The following is a 25,741-nucleotide window of genomic DNA, read 5'->3' as shown; positions in this document are numbered from 1 at the left end:
CAATTTTACCTTTTCATGTTTCAGTCAATTATTTTCTTAATGGCAGATGTCATGGCTAAAAATGCTGAAATAACTAAAAATGGTAAATATGACCAAAAAAACCGTCCGGTGTTCCCAGCTGTAGTTCTTAATTTTCGTATTATAAGCCACTGTTTTGGGAAAAGTGTGCTGCCTTATTTTGAAAGGAAAACCTTTTTAGCAGCGTCAGATTTGTTTCTGTGGTAGAACGTTGAGGAAAACGTTGCGTTGTGTGTCTCCCTGCAGGCCAGCCAGCTCGGGGTCTACCGGGCCTTTGTGGACAACTACAAGGTTGCCGTGGAGACGGCGGACAAGTGCTGCCAGGCCAACGCGCAGTTCGCGGAGATATCGGAGGTATGCGGCCGGGCTCGGGCTCCTGATGGGACGAGGAGCGACGGGGCAGTTTCCGGCTCTGCGCCGTGCGGCCGTTTGTTGTGGTTTATTGAGCGTATTTATTTTTCCTCGCCGTTTTCTCCCTGCCAGAACCTCAAGGTCAGGAGCACAAAGGACTGCAAAGACCAGTCGGCGAAGAACTCCCTGGAGAGTGAGTGGAGTGCACCGGCCCGGTGAGTCGCCGCCGCCGCCGTCCGAGCCGCGGTTTGACTCTTTCCTCCTCCGCAGCTCTTCTCTACAAGCCGGTGGACCGAGTGACGCGCAGCACGCTCGTCCTGCACGTGAGTCTCCCTCCCGTGCCCGTGCACGTGCACGCTCCCGTCCCCTCCTCCGGGGCGCCTCGGTCCATTCCCGCTGTCCGTCTCCTCACAGGACCTGTTGAAGCACACGCCCTGCAGCCACCCGGACCACCCGCTGCTGCAGGACGCCCTGCGCATCTCCCAGAACTTCCTGTCCAGCATCAACGAGGAGATCACCCCGCGCCGGCAGTCCATGACCGTCAAGAAGGGAGAGGTAAATGTTCAGTGTGAATTGTTTGAGTCATTTGAATGTCTCGATCCTGATGCTCGGACGCGGTGACATCTAAAGCGTGATTCTTTTAGTCGTTACTCAAAGCCTAACCACTGGCCGCCTGGATCGCAGTCGTTTCGGCGGCTGAACCGAAGGCAGCGGAAATCGAAATCTGAGCGTGTTGTCTGCCTCACGGTGACAGGGACGCTTGTTTGATTTCCTCCCTCCCTCCCTGTCTGTGGTTTTTAAGCACTGCACCGTGCAGTGTGCTGTTTGGCTGCAGCGGCGGCTTGCCGGTGCTCCGTGTTACATCAGACCCTGCAATTTCCAGAACGTGTGCGCTTGTTAAAAACGCTCGGAGCACAAGGTGTCTGGAAGCCGCCGTGAGAGCGGCGAGTGAGTCAGGACGCTGCTGACTCACCTCAGCCTGTCTGCTGCGGCGGCAGCGGCGGCGGCGGCCTGGGGGAAGCAGCCCGCAGAGGAAGCTCGTGACAAAGCAGCGTAAACACTGGAGGCATGAGGAGGAGGAAGAGAGGGGGAGGTGGGGAGGTGGGGGATGTGGGGGAGGGGGGGGGCGTCCTAAACCAGGAAAACCTGTCCATTACCTTTCTGTTCACTCCCATCCTTCCCTGATTCTCAGAAATGACCTGCAGTGACTTTACTGTCTAACCGGCATGCTGCTCACACACACACACACACACACACACACACACACACACACACACACACACACACACACACACACACACACACACACACACACACACTGTACACATCTGAAGGCTCTGATTCAGATGACCTGACGGGGAACTTCCTCTTCATTCTGGGAACTGGTCCTGCCCTCCAGACGTCCAATCAGAGAAGGTTCTGGGGAACGCTCCTCTGTTAGAACATCGAGGAAGTCTGAAATCCCACAAACAGATCCGCTGATAAAAAAAACCCAAAACAAAACAAAAAAAAGATCCGGGACGTGACGATCCGCTGAGCGTACCACGGTTGTTTTTGCGTTGGAGATCTGATCCTGACTGAGTTTTTTCACCCGCCGTTGAAGTGCAGCGTCTTGAACGGCCTGTAATTACCCCGGCCAGTTTTGTTTTGTTTTGCTTCAGCCTCGCCGTCTCATCACGGCGCAGAAAAACAAAGCAGAGCATCTCAGCTCGAGGGAGGGGAACCCTGAGCCGCGGACCGGCTTTTTCCATTGGATTATTGATGTTTGTGCTGACAAACAATCAGCGGATGCGTCCCCGCTCCTCTCTCTGAATCCAGGACAGAGCCGAGTGGGATTGAACTGAGCACTTTTTCAGATCTGTGCGGAGGGGAAACCCTGCCGCGGCCGTATCCTCGCGGTCGGTGTGGGATGGCGGCGGCCTCACACAGAGGTCAGCACAGGAATGCAGATGCACGCCTTTGCAGGAAGGACCGGTGTCATCACGTCCGCCTTCAACCTCAGAGCGCAGGGTAGGACAGAGCGAGTCCGAGATCCTCAGACACCAGTCACACTGGATTCACCGTTTCAATCCACAGCATCAGTGGAGCAGATCTCTCTCAGCTGAATATATTTAAACAATGCAATGTTTGAATGAAATAACTTGAAGATATTGTGCGTCTGTAGTTTCCTCCTGAATCAGGCTTCTTTTGAAGTGTTGAAGGAGAGAGTTGGAAAGTTGAACAACCAAATCAGATTCAGCTGAAGAAATTCAGTCCAAGACAGAATCCATCGTCTGCGACCACAGGAGGCCTTTTGTTGGAGCGAGAAGGAACTGTTCTGTGGACTTGAATTACGCTGTGATTTTCTAAATATGTGTTAGGCTTTTCAGTGACATCAGCACTGCTGAACCGGCCAGCGTTCATGGGTTGTTTGTTTGTTTGTTCATTTTGTTTCGAGCAGAACTTCGCTCTCAGTGCTCAGCAGTAAACAAAAATCATTACAGTAAACACAAATCATTACAAGGTATAGGTGAGCGGCTTTGAAATACATTCAGTAACATTTTTGACAAGAGTCATGTCAATATCATTGCAATCACGTGATGTTTTGTTTTTGCATGTAGAAACTACAGGAATTACTTCTTTTTCTTCAACACTGCTCAGGAACATTGAACTTAGATTTCGATCAATAAAATTATGATTTCTGTGCCGCTCCTCACATCTGGAATCTTTTCAGCTCGGTCACTTCCAATATTAACAAAGAACTTATTAAAGCAATTGGCCACATCCATCATATTGTCATTTTCTTTGCCTTCCACAGCGAAATGCTTGGGGTAACATACCTTTCCTTTGGATTTATGTATTACATTGTTCAGTATTTTCCATAGTTCTCTTATATTATCTTTATTGTTGTCCAATAATTTACATAAATAATCTTTCTTTACAGTTCTGATAATATTTGTTCGTTTGTTTTTATATGTTTTGTATTTATTTTCAGTTTCCTTAGTTCTCTATTTAATGAATTTTTTATACAGCAAATGTTTCTTCCTACAGGCATTCTGCAATCCCTTTGTCATCCATGGATGACCTTTTTGTTGAATAATGTTTCTTTTTTTATCATACTACATTTGAAATATTTTAACAAACGCATCATGCACCATGCACATTTCTTTTATTATACACCTCTTCCCAGTTGTGTGTTGTTAAGTCACTTTTGAAAGCATTTATTGACTCCTCTGTTCTTATCCTTGTATAGCGATTTCTTTGCTCCTGTTGATAAGATGTGCAGCCGCTATCAAAGACTGTAAATACTGGTAAATGGTCACTTATATCACATACTAACACTCCACTTGTTGAGTCATTAAGAATATCATTGGTCAAAATATTGTCAATTAAAGCTAGGGTTGGCGATCTTGGAAAACTAGCGTTAGCATGTAGCATCTCCCCAAGGCTCCGCCTGGCTAGCTCCGCCCAGCTCCCACCCCATTGGAGGAGCTCCCGTTGGGAGCGGAGACGTTCGCGGCGCGTGCGGTACGCGCGGCACTTCCGCGTCCAGAGCGTTCCTGGCGTAACCTGTCCTCAGCGCTTCGTTTCTTCGTTTTTCTTTATTTGCACAACGCCAAGGTATGGCGCACTGAACAGTGAGTGAACCCCCAAACATTCTTCTTCGCCGTTCTGCAACGACGCTCCGTCCTTCTACGCGCGCACTGAACCAGGGTCAGTGCACGCCATTGACATGTACGCGCAGGGGGCAGGTCGAACGGCGAAGGGATTTGATTGGTTTAAAAAAAGGTGTCCCCTCAAGACGATTGGTTGCTGATTTTCCCGTTTTACTCCTGCTGTAGATAGTGGATATTTTCCAAACTACTTTAAAAACACGCTATGAATTGCTTCCCATCGGGTCATAAAGATCATTTTAACCAGTATTTAAAAAAATGTATCTCATTCAAATCGCCAACCCTAGCTTTAATGTAGAACTGCGAGATGTTATTCGACTGGGTCGAGTAATCTTAGGATACAAATTTAATCTGTATATTGTATCAATATAATTCTCAATCATCTTGTTTCTATCTGGATTAAGCAGGTCGATGTTGAAGTCTCCACACACGACTATGGTTTTTGTCAATTTTCCAGCAAACAATTCCTCCATTTTCTCACTAAATTGAACGATGCAAGAGCCTGACATTCTATAAACGCAACTGAAGATGATGTTTTTATTGTTCTCTCTTTGAATCTCAATTGTAATACACTCAAACAGGTTTTCGATTGCCATAGACATGTCCTCCACAACATTAAATTTCAGATTCATGTCGACAAATAATCCAACTCCTCCTCCTGCTCCACCTTTGTTGTTTCGGTCCACATGTAAAAAATCATATCCATCCAACTTAAAGTTCAACTCCCTCTGTTCGCAAATCCATGTCTCAGATATCGCAATTATATTGAAAGGTTGAGTGAATTGTTGTAAGTAGTTCTTAATATGTTCAAAGTTCCTATAAAGACTTCTACTGTTGATATAAATCACAGAGAATTTACCTTACTTGTCGATTTGGTTGTACATTTCATCTGTATAGTATCCACAGTTATTATCCATGCAAGCAAAGAAATGATTATCTGGATCAATACCGTATTCCATATCCAGACTCGTATGTTCAGTGTATTCAGATGTTTGTAACTCCATGGTGGTGGAATAGTCAGTGTCTCCATGTCTCATATTTTTCTCTGATGTATTTGAGTTTTTCCCTGTGCTATGCATTGGGTATGAGTGTTGCGCTTACCTCATTGTCCAGTGCTTGCTTTACTCATACTTGCTCAGCTCATCTGGACTTTTTACCATAAGTACCTTTGCTTCTTCTGGTCCTCCATTCAGCTTGATGAACACTTTACAGCTTGAAGTCCATGTCTGTTGAATTTTTTTCATCTTTCTCAGGTACCTGGCTCTCTTTGCAATGTCTGTGTTAGGCTTTGTCAGGTGCTCATTGATGCAGACATTGGTTTCTTTCAGCTTCTTTCCTTCCTTTAAAAGCGCAATCTTGTGCTTTCTATTTACAAATCTGATGACAATAGGTGGTTTTTCTCTCATGCTTCTCCTGGACAACACATGACAAGCCCCAACATGATTGCAGTTGAGATCAATTCCTTTGGACTGGAAGAAGGCAGCCACTTGTTGCTCCACAGATCCAGACTCTTCAGCCGCAATGTCCCTGCTTCCTGGATCCACGGCCCGAGCATCAGAGCGGGGTTTCACTGGCAGCCCAGTGACGATTAGGTCATTCATCCTGGTATATTGTTCGAGGTCTGCAACTTGGCTCTCCAGAAGAGTGATTTTCTTGTCCTTTTCATCATTGAGGTTGTGCAGTTTCTTGACCTCCCTCACCAACTCCAGGATAGTTTCTTGTTTTTCTTTCATTTCCGTAATCTCCTTTGAGAGAAAGTCCAGCGCTATTTTGATGTCATCTACTTCTGAAGCTTTATTCGGGCCCATTCTGACAGACACTTCTCAGTTTGTTTGATAGCGATCAGCATTCGTTAGCGTATAGCGATCAGTTGTTGTAGCGTAGAATATCAGCATGTTATAAAGTTTGGCTGATTTTCTCTCCAGACCTGGCAACCCTGTCAGGGTACTTCATATAAATGATCTCACTAAGTACGGCCTTATATCGCGGGACTGTAGGAATTGGTAGTGGTCAGTATGTGGCAATGGGTTTACTGAAGCTTATTAAGAGAAAAGTTTCAGAGTTTAATAGATAAATGATTAGTTCCGTCTTCTCAGGACAGTTTTAGACATTTGAGGTGATCTATAGTTGAGGAACATCCATTGACTTGATCTTTTCCATTTTCATGTTGAGTGGAATATAAAGATTCAGCTATGTTCAAACAGTTTTGGTGTGTATATATATATATGTATATATATACAGTATTTCTTTTTAAAGTAGGTCAAATGTTTGTATGAGTATTGTAATGGAATACTGCCCATTCAATTAAAAATGTGCTTATCAAATAATGTTGTTTTAATGTGTATTACAGTGACGCATTCAGGATTTAAGAAGTTATAGTTCTGATCAAAACTGGTGTATATAAAAACTATGAAAAAAGGGAAAAAAAACTTAACTGTTGAATTAGATAGATCACAAAAATATAGTTCTTATACGTTTTATTTTATTTTATTTTATTTTTTTTTGTTTTTTCTGTGCAACATTTGAACTACATGAAGACAAAGGAAGAGTTTGTCGCCTCCAGTGAGACGACTGGATGTTTGGAGACTCTCCATTGTCTGAAGTTCTGCACTTTTTCTTCTCTCTCTTTTTCTGGTGTTTCTTTGCTGCCTGTTTTTTGCTGTTGCTCTATTTCTTGCGTTTCTTTGCCAACTGTTTTTCTGCTTTCTCTTCTTCCTTCTTCATCTTGGCCTTCTCCCGGTTGCCCATGGTAGCGACTTTCTGCAGCTTGTTGTTCTCGTCACTGAGAATCTGAATTTCCCGCCGTATTTTGTCGATGTTCTGCTTCCAGGTCTTCTCCTTCTCGATCCAGACCACCTCTGCTTCTTTAGACCGTTTCAGCAGCTGTTCTTTCTGCTGAACAGTCTCTTCTCTCGCCTTCATCTCTCTCTGCAGCTGTTCTTCAAGAGCCTTGTTCTTTTTCTCCCACTCCTCTTGACTGAGCTGCATCTTGGTCTCCGTCTTGGTCTGGTTTGTCCGGCTGTCCAGGTTGGTCTGCGTGAACGCTGCCTTCTGGGCCTTGAGGCTGGTGGCTGCAGCCTCCCTCTCGGCTTTGAGAAGCCTCAGCTCCTCTTTGTGTTTCTTCCGCAAAGCAGACATTTCCTCAGCCGCCCGCTTCCCTTGAGCGGCCTGCCGGTCCTCCCACTCCCTGGTGGACTCTTTCAAAGAGTTCCTCATGGACTCTATTTCTTGCTTGAGGTTCTCTGTGGTCCTCTCATATGTCCGTTGTAGAGCATCGCTCTGTGCGTTCATCTCCTCGTGTTTTGTGGCCATCGCTGCCTTCTGAGCCTTGAGGCTGATGGCTGCAGCATCCCTCTCGGCTTTAACAAGCCTCAGCTCGTCCTGGTGTTTCTGCCTCAGAGCAGAGATTTCCTCAGCAGCCCTCTTCTCTTGAGCGGCCTGACGGTCCTCCCACTCCCTGGTGGACTCTTTCAGGCGCGTCCGCAGAGAGGCAATTTCCTGCGTGAGGTTCTCTGTGGTCCTCTCATATGTCTGTCGTAGAGCATCGCTCTGTTCATTCATCTCCTCATGCTTCGTGGCCATCGCTGCCTTCTGGGCCTTGAGGCTGGTGGCTGCAGCATCCCTACCTGCTTTGAGGAGCCTCAGCTCGTCCTGGTGTTTCTGCTCCAGAGCAGACATTTCCTCAGCCGCCTTCTTCTGCTGTGCGGCCTGATGGTCCTCCCACTCCCTGGTGGACTCTTTCAGGCGCGTCTGCAGAGAGGCTATTTCCTGCTTGAGGTGCTGCGTGGTCTTGTCATATCTCTGCTGGAGAGCATCTGTCTGTGCGTTTGTCTCCTTGTGTTTTGTGGCTAACACTTCCTCCAGGTCAGCCTTGGATTTGTCAATCTGCCGGTTCAGTGCCTCATTTTTGTGCTGCAGCTCGTATTTCTCCTCCTCAAGGCTCTTGAAGCGGTGCTGGAGGTCAATGTACTGCTCGACCTTCTCATTACTGAAGGTGCGGTAGTACCGTAAGGCCTCACGCAGCTCCTGTTTGATTTTGAACATGAAAAATAAAAATAAAACAATGAATAAAATGGAACTGGAAAGTTTACATGTTTGAAAAGGAGTAGGACAAAGCATAAGCTTATTACTTTCTGGTTTTCTATGAGTTTGTGTGGTCTACTACTAAATATTTTTCTTGGAATGTTTTTAAAACTGTTGCAGTAAAGAAATTACCTTAACTCCTGGGGAACTATGGCTGGTCGCCTTCTCCTTTCTGTCCTCAGCTGCCCGCTTCTCCTCTGCGGCCCGGAGGTCCTCCAGCTCCCTGGTGGACTCCTTCAGGGTCATCTTCAGAGAGGCGATTTCCTGCTGGAGGTTCTCTGTGCTCGTCTCATATGTCTGTTGGAGAGCATCTCTCAGCGCGATCAGCTCCTCATTTTTGGTGACCAACGCTGCCTTCTGGGCCGTGAAGCTGGTGGCTGCAGCATCTCTCTCTGCTTTGAGGAGTCTCAGCTCCTCCTGGTGCGTCTGCTGCAGAGCATAGATTTCTTCAGCCACCCGCTTCTCTTTTGCGACCTCGCGGTCCACCCACATCCTGCTGGAGTCTTTCATGGACGTCCCCAGGGAGGCGATTTCCACCTTGAGGTGCTCTATGGTCCTCTCATATCTCTCTTGAAGAGAACTTGTCTGTGCGATCAGCTCCTCATTTTTGCTGACCAGCGCTGCCTTCTGGGCCATGAAGCTTGTGGCTGCAGCATCTCTCTCTGCTGCGAGGAGCTTCAGGTCCTCCTGGTGCTTCTCCTGCAGAGCAGAGATTTCTGCAGCAGCCCTCCTCTGTTCTGCAGCCTGGCGGTCCTCCCACTGCCTGGTGGACTCTTTCAGAGTCATCTTCAAGGAGGCTATTTCCTGCTTGAGGTGCTCTGTGCTCCTCTCATATCGCTGTTGGAGAGCGACCCTCTGTGTGTTCAGCTCCTCATGCTTTGTGGCTAACACTTCCTCCAGGTCAGCCTCGGATTTCTCCACACAGACCTTCATGTCTGCAACCTCCGTATAGTTTTTACTCACCTTTGTGTGGAGGTTCATACCTTCCTTGTATTTGGAGTGGAGCACATCGGTCAGGTGGGAGAACTGCTCTTTGAGCTGGTGCAGCATGCTGTGGGCCATTTCAGCGTCGCTCTTGTATATTTCCAACGCTGTTTTCAAGATCGGAACCTCCTCCTGCATTGCCCTGAGGAGCTGGTCCTTCTCCTGGAGCTTGGCCTCCATCTGCTCTTCTCTGGACTTAAAGGTGTTGATCTGGCGGTTCAGCGCCTCCTTTTCGTCCTGCAGCTTCTGTTTTTCCTCCTCAAGGCTCTTGAAGCGATGGTGGAGCTCAGCGTACTGCTCAGCCTGCTCGTTACTGAAGGTGCGGTAATAACATAAGGCCTGATGCAGCTCCTGTTTGGTTTTGAACATGGAAAACAAAAACAAAACAATGAATAAAATGGAACTGGAAAGTTTGCATGTTTGAAAAGGAGCAGGACAAAGCATAAGCTTATTACTTTCTGGTTTTCTTTGAGTTTGTGTGGTCTATTACTAAATATTTTTCTTGGAATGTTTTTAAAACTGTTGCAGTAAAGAAATTACCTTAACTGTTGACGACCTGTGGCCGGTCGCTTTCTCCTTTCCGCTCATGATGCTCGCTGTGCTATGAGCTCGCTGTGATAAACTCTGGCTGTGTTAAACTCTCGCTGTGCTAAACTCTCGCTGTGCTAAACGCTCGCTGTGCTAAAGGCTCGCTGTGCTAAACCCTCGCTGTGCTAAACTCTCGCTGTGCTAAACGCTCGCTGTGCTAAACGCTCGCTGTGCTAAACTCTCGCTGTGCTAAACTCTCGCTGTCTCGCTGTATGAACACCTGGTTCGTCGCTCTCCTCTGTTCTGTGTCAAGACACGGACTGAGTGACATGCAGTAGAACTCAGGCCTGATATACCCTGAGTTCACTTTGATGCTGTGATGTCATCACAGCAGAAGAAGAGGCAAGTTGCTAGGTGCCATGGCAACCAGTGACATCATCACGTTGGAAACCCCAGCAGAATATCAGCCTCCATGTAAGGTAGAATTTAATTTTTTCCAATATTTTAATCTTCATCAACGTTCTAAATTATCTATCCAACCATTCATTTTCGTATGAGGATCTTTACTGCTCTTACCAACTGATAATAAAGGTAACACAGAAAAAAACTTCATTCAAAATAGTTCTTTCCTGCTGCTCACATTGTAGTGAAATTTTGCATAACTCAGTGTACGAGGGGGTACCCAAAAAAAACGGAATTAGGTCATAAAATACAAATAATAATGAGTTTGGACTTCTGGCCGTCAGATGTGCCGCAGGTAAGCCTCGTGCATATCTGTGAGAAATCTGAGCTCCCAGAGTTACACTGACGCCTGTCAGGCGCTATTTATAGTAACAGAGTGCAGCGGAGGTCTGCAATTTTTCCAAAATGGCGACATTAACGGGAAAACCAGAGCAGTGCGCAAACATTAAATTCTGCTTTTTACTGGAAAAACAGCAGCAGAAACACTCAGCTTGTTGCAGCAAGCCTACAAGGATGATGCTCTGGGGAAGACTCAGGTCCATGAGTGGTCCGGGGGTCTGAGAAGGGCCAGATGTCAGCGCGTCAGGTCCGCTCAGCCGTGAAAACAATGCTGAGCTGCTTCTTGGCTGTCCAGGGTCTGGTCCACAGCGAGTCTGTCCCTCCAGGTCAGACTGTAAATCAGGACTACTACAGGAAGTCCTCAGACGCTCCGTGAGGATGTGAGGAGGAAGCAGAGCGTCGTGGCGGAGTGGAGCCGGTTGATCCACCACCACAGAGCGCCAGCGGACACGGCGCTGCGCCTCACGCAGTTTCTGGAGAAGAATGAGATGAATCTCCTCTCCCATCCGCCTGATTCGCCAGATGAAGCCTCCAGGGACTTTTTCTTGTTCCCCAGGTTGAAGAAAGAGATGAAGGGACAGTGGTTTGCAGATGTGGAGGAGGTGACAGACAAATCGCAGCTGGCTCAGAATGGCACAATTACGCACGGGTGTCACGACACATTGGTGAAGTGGGAGACACGGCTGGAGCGCTGCATTAATGCGGATGGAGATGATTTTGAAGGCGACGGTGATGATTTATTTTGAAATGTCAGAAATCAAAAGTTACAGTCAAATTCCGGGAACTTTTGGGTACGCGTTCACATTTCTCAGTTTTCATTGAAAAATGAAAAGCAAACCTTGCTTTGAATTGGTTTCAGACTGTAGCGTTTGCGAGCTCACTATAGAATATTATTCATCTGGTGCTGAATGTCATTGTGCATGTGAAGCTCTTGAGCAGAGAAAAAGAGGAATAGAGATGCATCAGCCTGCAGAAATAGACGTTGGAGACAGCTTTTATTATCAGATCTTATTGAAAATGCTTGAGTAATTGTTGCACCATTACAAAGCACTTTATTGAGATTAGTTTGTTGTTTTTGTCTGACTGCATGCCGGCTTATGGACTTGAGCACCTATGACTGGATGTTTAGAGGCCCGCTGAGCTGCGCGACTCACAGGAGAGTCTCAGATTAATAAGGACTGAACGGCAGTCTGCGGCTCTAACAGTTCCTGGGCTCATTAACCAGCCTGCTGCTTCTCACACTAGCACATGGGCGGGCTTTGTTTGTTTGTGAAGTATATATATATATATATTAAAAAAAAAAAAAAAATATATATATATATATATATATATATATATATATATATATATATATATATATATATATATATATATATATATATATATATATTTATTTATTTATTTATTTATTTATTTTTTTTTATTATATATATATATATATTTTTTTTTTTTCTTTTGTTGCCTTATAAACCTTCATTTATGGTTTCTAAATCCAAAACAAGTCTATTTTAATCAAAAGATCAAAGCCTGGAACTCTGAGTGTGAGAGTAACTGAGATACAGTTACGACATGTATACATCTTAAAAAGCTGTTCAGATGTTACCGGAAACTCTGATCGCTTTCACTGGCAACTATCAACTGGTGAACTAACACTACACTACTTACAAACTACATTTTTAAAAAAAAAAGCTCTCGTTACTCGTCACTTTATTTTTTTCTATTTTAAATCAACCACAAAGCAGTGTTATTCAAACTCCAGACCAGTAGGTGGCACTGAAACATTGTCAACAGGAAGTGTTGCCGTCTGGCTCAAGCGCGCGCTGTTTGAGGCGCGAGCTGTATGCTGGATGAAAGTTTCAGGGACCCGAAGATGAAGACTTGTGCTGTTTTGGTGGTGCTATTTGGCAAATTGTTTTATTTACTGATGTAGAAGACCCTTCACTGGCTTTATTTGCCTTTTAGCCTTTTCTTGCAATGTGTTGCACGAAGTTGAAGGTGGATTATCTGATAGTGATGATTACCACTGGCTGGTAATGGACGAAAATAAAATATAAATAAATTTCTGTTTACAGTTTACATACATTTCTTCTGTTCTTCATCTTTTGTTTTCTTCGTTTATGTCTGCATTAACTGAACAGGACCAGTCATCATGTACACACACACACACACACACACACACACACACACACACACACATACATATGTGTGTGTGTGTGTGTGTATATATATATATATATATATATATATATATATATATTTCAAAAGTGCTGAATTATGATTCACAGTATTAAACAATTTACTTTTTGTCCTTAAGTATTTTCTAAAGCAAATACTTCTTTACGTTTGCTTAAGTACATTTTTGATTTGCCAACTTTTACTTTTATTGGAGTAGTATTTAACTGGTTGTATCTGTACTTTTACTAAAGTAATGAAATTGAGTACGTTGACCACCACGGTGTGTGTGTGTGTGTGTGTGTGTGTGTGTGTGTGTGTGTGTGTGTGTGTGTGTGTGTGTGTGTGTGTGTGTGTGTGTTACTTCCTGCAGCACCGTCAGCTGCTGAGAGATCGCTTCATGGTGGAGCTGGTGGAGGGCTCCAGGAAGCTCCGTCACGTCTTCCTCTTCACCGACCTGCTGCTCTGCACTAAGCTGAAGAAACAGGCTGCGGGGTGAGTCGGGGTCGGGGTGAGTCCGGGTCGGGGGTCGGGGTGAGGCCCGAGACCTGGGTGTCTGATCGTCTGATCAGAAGAGGAGTCTCTATTACATCTTGAAGTGTTGCGACAACACTGTAAAGAACAGAAGCATTCACAGCAAGCTGGATCCAAAAAAAAACAATGGTGTGAAGAATGTGGCGAAGACAGAGTCATTGTCCAATCAGATCTCTTCATCTCTGCAGCTCTCTGATTCCGCAGCCGAGGCTGAAGCTCGCCTGGTAACCTGCTTGGTGTTTGACGCTCCCACAGAAAGGCCCAGCAGTACGACTGTAAGTGGTACATCCCGCTGGCCGACCTGACCTTCCAGACGCTGGAGGACTGCGAGTCCACGCCCATCCCGCTGGTCCAGGACGAGGAGATCGACGCCATGAAGATCAAAATCTCCCAGATCAAAAACGAGATCCAGAGAGAGAAGGTGAGGATTCCCCCACCTCCTTAAACAGCAGGACTGGTGAAAGACTGAAGGAGCAGTGCTGGATTTCTGTAAACGGGCTCATTAACTCCGTCACTGATTGTCTCCAGAGAACCACCAAAGGATCCAAAGTGATGGAGAGGCTGAGGAAGAAGCTGTCTGAGCAGGAGTCCCTGCTGCTCCTCATGTCTCCCAACATGGCGTTCAGGGTGGCCAACAGGAACGGGAAGGTGAGAGAAAGCATCTGCATGGTCAGCCTCATGCTCCATGTCTCCATGGACAAGGCTGACAACCCTCAATACGACTTTTGCTGCCCTCTGCTGGTGGAGACGTGACATTGCATAAAATAACTCCAGAGAAATGTCCTCTCCTGCCTCGTAGGGTTTCACGTTTCTCATCTCCTCTGACTATGAGCGGGCCGAGTGGAGGGACATCATCCGCGAGCAGCAGAAGAAGTGTACGTCCCTCTGCTCCCGTCTCTCCTGACGCTGGTGTTTTCCTGAGTTTTTTAATCCCTCCTCTGTGACTGGCAGGCTTTAAAAGCTTCTCCCTGACGTCTCTGGAGCTGCAGATGCTCACAAACTCGTGTGTAAAGCTGCAGACGGTTCACACCATCCCGATGACCATGAACAAGGAAGGTCAGCATCGCTTCGCGTGTTTTTAAAGTTTGATCTGCTCTGGAGAGCTGCAGCGTTCATTTTTAGTAACTTCAGGAAATTACGATTCAGAAATTTTTCTTGGTTCCATTACCAGAAAATACAAGTAGATCATAAAAACCATTCATTTTTACTACACTTCTACAAAACAGTCTCAAATTTCTTTAAGATAAATGTGTTTTGCAAATACCCGTCACAGCTTTTCTGATTGTAATTGAATGTTACTCCCAGTTTCCGTTGTTTCCACTTGCTGTGATCTCAGTGTTTCATTGTTGTGCCGGAGCAGAGCGTCCCCCTGTGGAAAAGCTCAGAAACGGCAGATCCTGCCTCATGCACCTTTCCCCACGCCGCCTGTGTCTAATCCTCAAACTGAACTCTTCCCAGATGATGAATCTCCCGGTTTATACGGCTTCTTGAACGTCATCGTCCACTCCGCCTCGGGGCTCAAGCACAGTTCAAGTGAGCGTTTCTGTCATTCATTTCAAAGCAGGAGGGATCATTCTTGTGTGTGTGTGTGTGTGTGTGTGTGTGTGTGTGTGTGTGTGTGTGTGTGTGTGTGTGTGTGTGTGTGTGTGTCCCTCCTCCCCCCTCCCGGCAGCTGGGAGGGCAGCTGCAGGGGAACAAGTGGGATTAGTGAGGAACACGGTGTACAGGCGGCCTCCGACATGCCTTCCAGACCTTTGCCTGTTCAAACAGCTCTGTGTCCTGAACGGCAGCCGGCGGCTTCCCCCAGTCTCCTCCGACTCACCTGGAAAGCCATCCTGGCTGTCTGGTGAGAGAGGAGACGGAGTTGAGGCTGTCGGGCAGCGAGCGGCGCTGTCGGCGCTCGTCTGGCCCGGATGAGTCACGCTGTGCGGGTTTTCAGGTTGTCTTTGATTCTCCCTCCACCCCAGACCTGTACTGCTCCCTGGAGGTCGACTCGTTCGGCTACTTTGTCAACAAGGCCAGAACGCGAGTGCACAGGGACTCGACCGAGCCCAGCTGGGACGAGGTGAGAGACGCCGTCACTGATGAATCCTCTCACATGAGAAACGTCCAGCTTTGTTTGATCACAAGAAACAATAAAGTCTGCCAGACTGAAAACACTTCATTATAAAATACAAAAATGAGTTCAGGTTTTGGCATAGGAATGGTGGATGACCACTCATTTTTTAATTTCATTTCATTTCCCTTCCTCTTTGTTGACTAAGTGAAATCCAGAATTGAAAACATTTTCTTTAGGTATTTTTTTGTTTAATAATGATCTTTTTGTTTTGAGAAATGTCTCCCTTAGGTCTTATTTTTTCATCCTATTAAAGGGCTTAACGTTTTTCATCAGTTTAAATCCTTAATTAAATCTGTATTTTTTGTTTAATTTAACTCTTTAATACTGCTACTAATGACAATAATGATTCTTCTGTTATTCCATCTCTCTTTAAAATTTTTATTTCATATAGACTTTTGATTAATTTGATTAATAATTTAGTTCCATCTATGTATTTTGTCTATGCATTTATTAATTTACAACTTTTCTGAATATTCTATTCTGAATTCTGTCTGAATTTAATATAAACTTTATTGTTATTATTTATTTCTTTTAGATATCCAAGTTAGATGATTTTGAATTACGCTATTTTTTTAATATAAATAACTGCACCACCACACCAGGAATCTGCTCTCTAATCTCTCAGTTGATCGCTGCTCAAATTAAGGCCAGTGTTTGAACTAAATCCTCTTTGGAAATGATGTTTTGGACACTTTTGAATATTTGGCATGGTGTGATTTTTTTTTTTTTTTTTCCTTGTGTTGCTGGATCGGTAATGTCACCGAGACCTGAAAACCTGACCTGCTTTTGTCGTGTGTGTGTTTGTGTGTTGGTTCCAGGAGTTTGAGATCGAGCTGGAGGGCTCTCAGACTGTGCGGCTGCTCTGTTATGAGAAGTGCTGCAACAAAGCCAAGCAGAGCAGAGAGGAGGGAGAGCTGACCGATAAGATCATGGCCAAAGGACAGATAAAGGTAAAGAGACACACAAGCCCGAGGGCAGCTGGACCTGCTCGAACACACACTCTTACCTGTCTTTTTCCCTGTTAATGTAAGGCGTGTGGACAGTGCGTCAGACGTGGGTGTTATTGCACGTCCCATCTCTGTTTTTGCTTGTATCACACACAAACACAGTTATCAGCCTATTTGTTCCTACTGAAGTCGCATGAAGCCACAGATCTGCTGCCGGGATCGGTATTTCCCTCCATACTTTGAACCACAGGATTTCTTCCTTTCCTGCGCCGACGCTTCCTGTTTTCTGAAGCCATCACACACTTTGATGTGTTTTGGTTTTTCAGGCGTGACATACTTTGGGTGTTGCGCTCGGTGATCGCAGCCCTTTTTCCATGAGGCGTTTATTGAACACAACATGTTTCCTGTTCCGTGAGCTGTTGATAGTTGTGTTTGTTCAATAAATGATCCAGGTATGAAGGAGGGTTTGATTTTTGACGATCATGTGTGATCGGAAAATACATGTTGTACGACTTTAAGGTTTAAATGAGTTCTTTTCTTTGGACTTGCTTTTGTTTCCAGGGGACGGTATTTTCTGAAGGACTGTTTTGATTAATGAAACCTTATGAAGATTTCCACACGGTGACCAACAATGCTGGTTTCTGAAAACACAAACCGACAGCAGCGTTTTGCTTTAGTTTCATTAAACTCTCCTGTAATCAAAACAGTCCGTCACAAAATATTGTCCCCCAGAAACGAAGCCTGCCTTCTGGAGTGGATTATGTTCCACTGAGGCCTTTGCGTTGTGACGTTTGGTGCTTTTATGTGGAGTTTTCTCACAAAACTTCCTGAAATTACTGCTGAAATCATTTAATGTCAGAATAAATGCTTTGATGATGTTGTGTTAAATTTAGTTTTGAGTAGCAGCAGTTTCCATTTTCCTGACATATTTAAGTAACACCGTGATGTAACTGTTCTCAGGAGTCTGACCTGCCAAAATGACACAATTAATCATCGTTTTTGTTCATTGTTAGAATAAATGAGGTCAGCAATAGAAGTGAACAGATTATTCCCACTTCCACTTGGAGGTGCAGATTTTCACCGTTTGAACTGTTTGGAAGTGAGAAACTGTAAGACGATGCGAGTTAAGAAAAAAGCAGAAAGTTAACATGTCTATAAGTGATATTTAACAAAGGGATTGATCAGAGATAAAGATATTTTGAATGCCTTTGAGCGATGCTGACTGAGATGTTCCATCAGAATCCTGGTTTTTAGAGGGTTTTTCTACTGATCACTTGACTGAAAAAGATATTTTTTTGATCATATGATTGCAAAAATTACCAGAAATGTCGCAATATATGAGAACTTCTTATATATTTTTCCAAATTCAGCTTGGAATGCCTGGCAGTTCGTCAATATCTCTGCATGTTTGTGATATACGGAGGTGCTCGTATTCCAGAAAGAAGCAGGTGGTCTGGTCTGTGATTGGATGCTCATACTGCAGAAGTCCTCAGGATCACTGTGACGAACGCTACGTTTTCACAAAGCTCTGCTTTCTGGTAGATCTTGGATATTTCAGATATCCATGACAGTCTGCAAATTGTGTTTATGAGAAGTATGCATGTCTGGATGTGAATATAAAGCAAATTAAATTTACTTATATAGAATCATTCGGATTCAAAATACTTCATAAGAACTTGGAAATCCATTAAAAGAATGAATGCTCTGTAGGTCCAGAGGTTGGATGTTGTATCTTATTACTCCAGCTTCATGCTTTTTTTGCTAGTCCAAACCCTAGTATAGGCATTAACATGGTTATAGTTTATTTTTGGCACTAAGGAAAAGTCATTTTGTGTGAAATTAAAGATTTTCTGGGGCCTATTCTGAAACCCGGAAGAGAAAACGCTCTGTTTCAATGAAAATCCCGCCTCTCCCCCTGTGGACTTTGACTGACAGCGAACTTCAACCAATCAGCGCTTCAAAACAAATACGTCATCAAAATGCGTTAGCTTCTCTGAGGGTTAGCTTTAGCTCTTTAGCTCCAGCTTCTCTACACGCAAAGACACGCGAAAACGTCTTTTCCTGTCAGAAACTCAGGCCACCCAAGCGCAGACTCTTGCTCTTGTTGTAATACTTGGTGTTTTGGCTATGACTTTACTTATTGCAGCTTTCAGACGATGGTTAAAGTTTATCTCCGTAATCTCCGCTACGCGCAACGATGGCGTCACTTCCGGCTTAGCCACCGGAAGTCGCCAAAAAAATTGAAAAGAAAAAGCGGCAACGCTGATTGGCTTGGCCGCTTGACGACCGAGGGCCTGCAGGGGGAGAGGAAGAGGGGCGGGCCCAGGAGAGGGGTGTTTTTGATGGGTAAATAACTATATAACAAGGTTAAAACATATGAAAAGTGAATTTCGCTTGATGCAGCCCCTTCAATAGTTTTTATTTCACCCTGTTCAGTGACTCCATATTCCATCTAGTGGTGAAAACCTGCACTGCAACAGCAAAACAAGCCGGTGACGCTTTGAGCGTGTGGATTGTTGTTGTACGTGTTTGAGAGGACATCTTGACTGATGTTTGGTTATCAGAAGGCACATTTAAATTGAAATGTGAAGTGTGGCCCTCTTGAATGAAAATCTGCAGGATTATCAGAATGGCAGTAATTTAAGTAACTGAACACAGTTCAGCAGGTTTCAGTGCTTGAACCAGTTAGATTTGGTGTTCTTCCGGTTCCCTGACAGTGAAATGAAGTGCTTTTGAAATGTTGACAGTCTGGCAGGATGTGAGCTTCCTGCAGTCGTCATCTGCTTTGTTTGTAAGGTAATTTCCAAAAATGATGGTGAAGAGAGGATGAAGTGTTTATTTGTATGAATACTGAAAACCTAAAGTGTGACAGCGACACTGACCTCCTTCTCTCGCCGTCTCTGTTTCTGGTGCAGTAATTTCAGTAAAATTAACCGTCGTCCAGTGTTTTTATGCTCCATTTGCAGCGAAATCCACTCAGTTTCAGTCAAATTAAAGTAGAGGAAGGAAGTCAACAGCGGCACCAGTAACAGTCACTTTGTGTCTCATTTGCTTGTCTTTTATTCCTGCAGTCCTAATTATCCACATTTCTCATATTTGAGGATCAAAATCAATCTTGCATCGTCAGTTTGGACGATTCCTTTTTTTTAACAATCGAGCAGAAACCAGGCTTCAAACCTGAGAGAAATCATCTGTTTACTCATATTAACTGATGTAAACAGCACAAATAAATCAGCTTCCATGTTTCCCTGTAGAGAAACCGTCCCTGGTAATAATGTGCTGTTAATCCCGCTCGCCCCTGGGAGGTGTCTCATCTTCCTCGTCTTAATCTGCCCTCCCGGGGGGCAGTTTACTGTTGAAAAAGAAGCCGCCCATGAGGTTACCGCCGGGTCGCTTCAGCCTGACCTCTGTTAAGGAGTTGTGACAGCGAGCGGATTAGAAAGGCCCTGACAGCATGCCGCCGCTGGCTGGGCTCCAGAGGCCGGCGCCGCAGAGAGTCGCTCCCAGCTGAAGGCTCGTCCCCTGGAAACACAGCCGGGGGGCAGGAGGGGGCGGGAGGGGGCGGGAGGGGGCGGGAGGGGGCGGGAGGGGGCAGGTAGCTGCTGGGCTGGACGCAGAGCGGCGGGCTGGGATTCAAACATCTTCATTACCACATAGAAGTTTTCGTTTGGGAATAAAAGTCATTGAGTTTTCACTAAACATTGAAAATCAACAGTAATACACCTCATTTCGATCTAAAATGAAAAAAAAAAATACTTAAATGTGCCTAAAATTTGAATGAAGAAAAAATGTTTTATACAAACAAACATGTCGTGCTGTATCAGCCATTAATTATCTGTTAATAAATTCTGATTAAAATCGAGTTAAAATTGGTTGTAATCAATAAATTAAAGTTTTATCAGACAGATCATGAAGACCAACAATAGTTTTTTTTTACTGAAAATAAAAAACTGACATGAAGTTGCAAATAAAAATTAAAGTTGTTTTGATTTAATAAATATTACAAAAACAGAATATTTAATTAAATATTTGATATATAAACGGCTTTCTGTAAGTTTATAGTGCAAAAGAAAAAATGTATGAAGCTGCATGCAAACATTTTCTATTTGACTTTTTAAGAAATAAAATGACCCATTCCTTGATGAAATAAGCCAGTTTAAATTAATTTCATACATGTCAAAAACATACAGAAACAGAATAAGAAAAACTTATTGTTTATTGCAGTAAACAGCAACAAAACAAATCCATTCAGCAAATAGAGATAAATCAAAACATTAATTCTATGAGTTTAACATATTTCATGGGTGTTTTAAATCTTAGAAAACTCATAATAATAATGTCTTTTGGGAAAGAATGACCTGCGTATTCAGGTTTTTATTTTGTATTGTGGATCTGAAGAGTCAAGAATATCTGAGATGTGAGGAAGACAAAGGCACGTGTAATCCGTGGGGTTAAAGGTCAGCGGTGCTAACCAGTAATTGGCCTGAGCGGATCCCGATCAGGAGCCTGAGAGGCGGGATCGCCGGGCGGCGCTCCTCACGGCGGCGGCGGGCGGGAGCGCGCTGGTGGCCAGGGGAGGAGGGAATTCTCACCACTTAATCCCCCAAATCCATCTGGGAAGTGGAACAACAGCGAGGAGCGCGTGGCGGCTCGGTCCCGGCCACATCGCACCATGACCGGACCCCGAGATGCCGGAGACGGTGGGCTGCTGGTCGTCTGAGACGCACCGGGAACTTCCTGCTGAGAGAGAGAGAGCCGGGGCGAGCAGAGCCGCGTCGTTTGTTTGTTCGCCGGTAGTGGAGCTGAGGAGCGCTCATGCCAAAGAGGATGAGCGAGAGTAATCCTAACGAGGAGGAGAACGTGGACCGGGCCGGCGCCAGAGCGGAGGAAGAGGAAGGAGACGCAGCTCTGAGGAAACCCCCGAGTCCCGGGGCCCGGCTGTGGGAGCGAGTCCGCAGCAGCCTGCTCAAACCCAAGGTAAAGACCCGGACCCAGGCCCGGACCCGGCCCCGGACCCCGGACCTGGACCCCGGAACAGCCTGCTGGGCGGCGGGAAACCAGTCAAAACCCTGTCATCTGTAGAGTGTGTGCTTTCATTTGTTGTGTAGTGTGTGTGTGTGTGTGTGTGTGTGTGTGTGTGTGTGTGTGTGTGTGTGTGTGTGTGTGTGTGTGTGTGTGTGTGTGAAGCAGAAGAGCTCTCCGTTCGACACAGTGTCCTCTGGAAGTTGTTTGTCCCACTTGAAGACGCTTCCAGTCGAGGCTTTTCTGTTTCGTTGGCGGTGCAGCGTCACTGCACACCTCATCCCCAGGTTGTCGGTTCAATGCCCCACATCTCCCCCCGGATCAGGGAAGAACAGCTGTAGAAATAAACTCCTCGCGGCATTTATTCCGACTCTGAGTCCGTCTGTTTCTTCCTGACGGAGTTTCTTTTGTCCTCACTCGAGAAAAACTGATTTCCACCAGACAAAGGATTACGTCAATGAGATCTGATGGGCGAGCAGAAACATCTGCCGCGTTGGACGGGCGCAGCGGCGCTCAGCGGCGAGGACGCGGCGGCATCGCGTTACGCACGCCTTGTCAGCGTAAACACAGGCTGGCAGCTGGTTATTAGTCCGGAGACGGAAATAGAGCGGCGGCACCGGCTGACACCGCCGGGCCAGATGGAGGAGCAACATGTGGCTGCTCGCCGTCCCTGGCCTCGCTGCAGCTCGGATACGCCCACGAAGCGTTGAAGTTTATTGAAATGATTCCTGTTTTTGTTTGTCTTCAGCTGGATCCTCAAACCCTGCAGAGTAAAGACTGGCAGAGGACGGTCATCGCCATGAACGGGGTGCGTTCCAACCTCGCAGACGAGGAAGAATTCTGTTCAAACACAAATGGTTGAATGTGTCAGCTTGTTGTAAAGTGTTATAGGTTATATGGATAGAATAAATGACCAATATCTATAGCTATAACTATCGCAGTGATAACAGTTAATCGTAAATGTCACTTCCTGCTGTTTCACCTCAGTGTTTATTCCCATGAAGGCGTCTGAAGAACCTTCTGTTTCAGATCGAGGTGAAGCTCTCCATGAAGTTCACCGGCAGAGAGTTCAGTCTGAAGCGGATGCCGTCGCGGAAGCAGTCCGGAGTCTTCGGAGTGAAAATCAACGTGGTGACAAAGTGAGTCCGTCCGTCCGTCCGAAGCGGCAGTAACCGGCCGGAAAGGCGACCGACCGACTGCACGTCTGAATTGCCCCCGCAGACGAGAGCGCTCCAAGGTGCCTCTGATCGTGCGTCAGTGCGTGGAGGAGATCGAGCGGCGGGGGATGGAGGAGGTGGGGATCTACCGGGTGTCGGGGGTCGCCACGGACATCCAGGCGCTGAAGGCTGCTTTTGATTCAAGTGAGTTTTATCAGATGTAAATACACAAAAATTGAAATTAAACAAGCAGACAAATAGAAAGGAAGGGACAGTGTAAGGTAATTGGACATTTGAACGTTCATACCAGAGTTCAGATCTGTGACTCTTTCTTCTTCTGCTGCTCTCCTGCAGATAACAAGGACGTGTCGGTCATGATGAGAGAGATGGACGTCAACGCCATCGCCGGCACGCTGAAGCTGTATTTCCGGGAGCTGCCGGAGCCTCTCTTCACTGACGAGCTGTACCCGAACTTCGCCGGAGGCATCGGTGCGTCCCCGAGTCCTCACCCCCGCTGCAGGTTGAGCGCGTGTGTTCTGTCGGGGGAGGAGGCCTGATGTGCGTCTGGTTGCGTTGCAGCTCTTTCGGACAGCGTCGCCAAAGAGAGCTGCATGCTCAACCTGCTGCTGTCGCTGCCCGAGCCCAACCTGGTCACCTTCCTCTTCGTGCTGGACCACCTGAAGCGGTACACGGCTGCATCCCCCTCCTGATCCAGGCTCCTCCTCTCCTCCTGCATCTCTTCCTCCGAGCCGCTGGTTCTGAATCCAGTCCAGATGGACGTCTGAGCGTCTTTTCGCTGTTTCCGATCTCACGTCAGAGCAGCTCTCGCTGCCTCCTGAAAAACGTTCCCTTCACTCTTCTGTCACTGATAATGGAATCATTTCCAGTGTGATGAAGCTCATGGTGTGAAAACCTGCCAGGAATGGAATAAAGTCATGGAAGAAATTACACCCATAATTTCAACCTATTTTAGATTAAAAATAGCAAAACAATCTTTCATTTTCATGAAAACAGCCTCATATTTATTTATTTATTTGTTTATTATTTAATCAGTGGCTGCAGTTGATCTCTTGTAGTTTTCCTGTAGTTTTGTCCTTTCATTTGTGCTTCTCTGCATTTTCTGTCATGTATTAGTCATCTCCAACCATAAATCTGGATATTCATTAATAACACAAACACACGTATCATGGCTGAGCATTTATCCAACCTTCATTACATTCTCATTGATGTTTTTGTGCTCCTTAAATAATTTATTATCAGACAATTGTGTAACAAAATTTTAAATTCATAGGAAATATGCTAATGTGAAGTTACCATTGTCTTTGCAGATTTTAAATTGGTCAATAGTAAAACTTTATTTGAAGTCATAACGGACACTGAGAATTGCTCCATTATATCTACTGAGTTTTTGAAATCTCCCTTTTTTGGCTGTTTTCATATAAATTTGAAGTGTTTTCCATGCAGTGTGATCAGAGCTCCGCTCTCATCTCGTCCCAACAGGGTGGCTGAAAACGAGAGCTTCAACAAGATGTCTCTGCACAACCTGGCCACCGTGTTCGGCCCCACGCTGCTCCGGCCCTCCGAGAAAGACAGCAAGATCTCCAGCAGCTCGCAGCCCATCTCCATGAACGACAGCTGGTCGCTGGAGGTGATGGCTCAGGTAAACACAGGGACGGCGGCGGCGTTCGGCCTGCCGGTGCGGGTCTGACCTCTGACCTTTCTCCTGCAGGTTCAGGTCCTCCTGTACTTCCTCCAGCTGGACAGCATCCCCACGCCCGACAGCAAGCGTCAAAGCCTTCTCTTCTCCACTGAAGTATAACAGGAGCCTGGAGATGGTTCACGCTGTGGATGCTTCTTTTGGCCACCAGGGGGAGCCACCCGCCCTCTGAAAACTGGAACCAGCCCCCCCAGGACTGAAAGCCATTTCTGCAGGAGTCCTGTTTACATGCAGAAGCTTCCTGCTGTGTCAGTAAAACACGTCCGGATCATTCCCTTTTTAGTTTAAGTTAGACTCAAAGAAGCAATACTGCTAACGTTTCCTTCGCCCTGGTCTGTCACTGTGCAGTTAGCTGCTGTCTGCTGTCTGCAGGACGCTGTATGAATGGATTTATACCTTTCGTACGTTTGTTTCTTTTTCTTTTTTCCTCCTGAAGATGTTTGACTGGGGTGAAAGCTGACCTGTGCCAATGTTTCCCCTGCTGACGACCAGTAGAGCGTTTCAGTTGTCCTGATGTTTACACGCTTCGTTTTGTACAGAATTGAAAAAGAAAAAGAAAAAAAGAAGTAGTATGAGACAGAAAACTGTAGCTGACTCTCCACAACATGCAGGCATGTTGAAGCAGCCGCCCGCTCCGTGGTGGACCTGCCGGCCTCCCACGCTTCCACGCCTGGAGGTCTGAGCGTTTTTCAGCGGCGGTACAGACAAACGAAAGGTTTCCTGAAAAAGGCGCCGCCTAATTCTTCCACCCATGGAATGTACACTGTGCTGTGTGTAATTTTAATTTCACACTTCTCTTTTTTTCTTGTCCATGTTTCATATATGTCCTTATGTTTGTTTTGTTGTTTTTTTTAATTAGATTGTGTCTGGGCTGATTTATTCAGCTGCACTTAATATATGTATTTATGTTGCTTTCTGCATTCCTTCTCTGTAGTCTCTTACCTTCATGTAACGAAACCCACTCTGCTGTAGAGATGAGAGCACCTGGAGATAATCTGAAATACCAAATATTCCCTCTGTAGGAGCCTGGAAGCGCCGCCATTCACTCATATCCAAATATGCTGAGATATTAACAGGTTTATCGTCCGCAGGCCTGGCGTTACTGTCAGAGCTCTGAGGAAACACACTGTGTGTTTTTATTCACCGTTCAAACTCTGAGAGACTTTCATTTAGTGTGAAATAAGCAATAAAGCTTCGGGCGACCAGGCTGTCATGTATGTATGTATGTATGATTTCTGTAAATAAACACTTGGTAACGTCCCTCTGCTCGTGTCCTTCCTCCATCTGAAGTCTCATCAGGATCCGGGAGCTTTAAGCCTCTTTTTATGAGGAAAATGGGCTAAATTTAGACACATTTTTTCCACATATGCTCATGTGGTTCAGATATATAAGGCAAAGTGAGTAGTGCCAATCAGATTTGGGAAGGTGGGTGAGAGTTGAACCTGTGAGTCTTCTAGACCACTTTATCCAGGTCAGGTCCCACCCTGAGCCGGTCCAGCAGCAGGGAAACAGAGAGACCGACTCACACACCTCGAGGCAAACACGTTTTTGGACAGAGGGAGGAGACCCAGAGAAAACCCATGTGCATGCAGGGAGAACATGGAAACCCCAGGCCTGGACTCATGGTTTGAACTCCTGTGGCAGAAGACTGAAGG

The 25,741-nt window shown here is 45.7% G+C and overlaps 1 protein-coding gene across 2 annotated transcripts in view; it reads left to right on the top strand.

The window, feature by feature from the left end:
- The window catches only part of LOC115398220 (breakpoint cluster region protein), a 44,718-nt gene extending 19,390 nt beyond the window's left edge, over nt 1-25,328 (top strand). Inside the window, exons 5-23 of one of the 2 annotated variants that reach the window (XM_030104898.1) lie at nt 265-372; nt 502-562; nt 640-692; nt 784-924; nt 12,964-13,085; nt 13,380-13,545; nt 13,653-13,772; nt 13,924-13,999; nt 14,076-14,180; nt 14,583-14,657; nt 15,092-15,189; nt 16,062-16,193; nt 21,961-22,020; nt 22,242-22,351; nt 22,434-22,573; nt 22,724-22,858; nt 22,949-23,054; nt 23,870-24,029; nt 24,099-25,328. In XM_030104898.1, coding sequence (XP_029960758.1) covers nt 265-372; nt 502-562; nt 640-692; nt 784-924; nt 12,964-13,085; nt 13,380-13,545; nt 13,653-13,772; nt 13,924-13,999; nt 14,076-14,180; nt 14,583-14,657; nt 15,092-15,189; nt 16,062-16,193; nt 21,961-22,020; nt 22,242-22,351; nt 22,434-22,573; nt 22,724-22,858; nt 22,949-23,054; nt 23,870-24,029; nt 24,099-24,188 — 2,058 coding nt within the window. In that variant the 3' untranslated portion in view covers nt 24,189-25,328. Of the gene's footprint in view, nt 1-264; nt 373-501; nt 563-639; nt 693-783; nt 925-12,963; nt 13,086-13,379; nt 13,546-13,652; nt 13,773-13,923; nt 14,000-14,075; nt 14,181-14,582; nt 14,658-15,091; nt 15,190-16,061; nt 16,194-20,946; nt 21,168-21,960; nt 22,021-22,241; nt 22,352-22,433; nt 22,574-22,723; nt 22,859-22,948; nt 23,055-23,869; nt 24,030-24,098 lie in introns of those variants that run through there. The other variant, XM_030104899.1, reaches the window with a different exon arrangement.
- Nucleotides 25,329-25,741: the final 413 nt, after the last annotated feature.

The sequence above is a fragment of the Salarias fasciatus genome, chromosome 12 (genome assembly GCF_902148845.1).
Source record: "Salarias fasciatus chromosome 12, fSalaFa1.1, whole genome shotgun sequence".
In the NCBI taxonomy this organism is placed as follows: domain Eukaryota; kingdom Metazoa; phylum Chordata; class Actinopteri; order Blenniiformes; family Blenniidae; genus Salarias; species Salarias fasciatus.
Note: the sequence above shows the minus strand (reverse complement) of the source record. Positions and strands in the feature narration are given on the sequence as shown.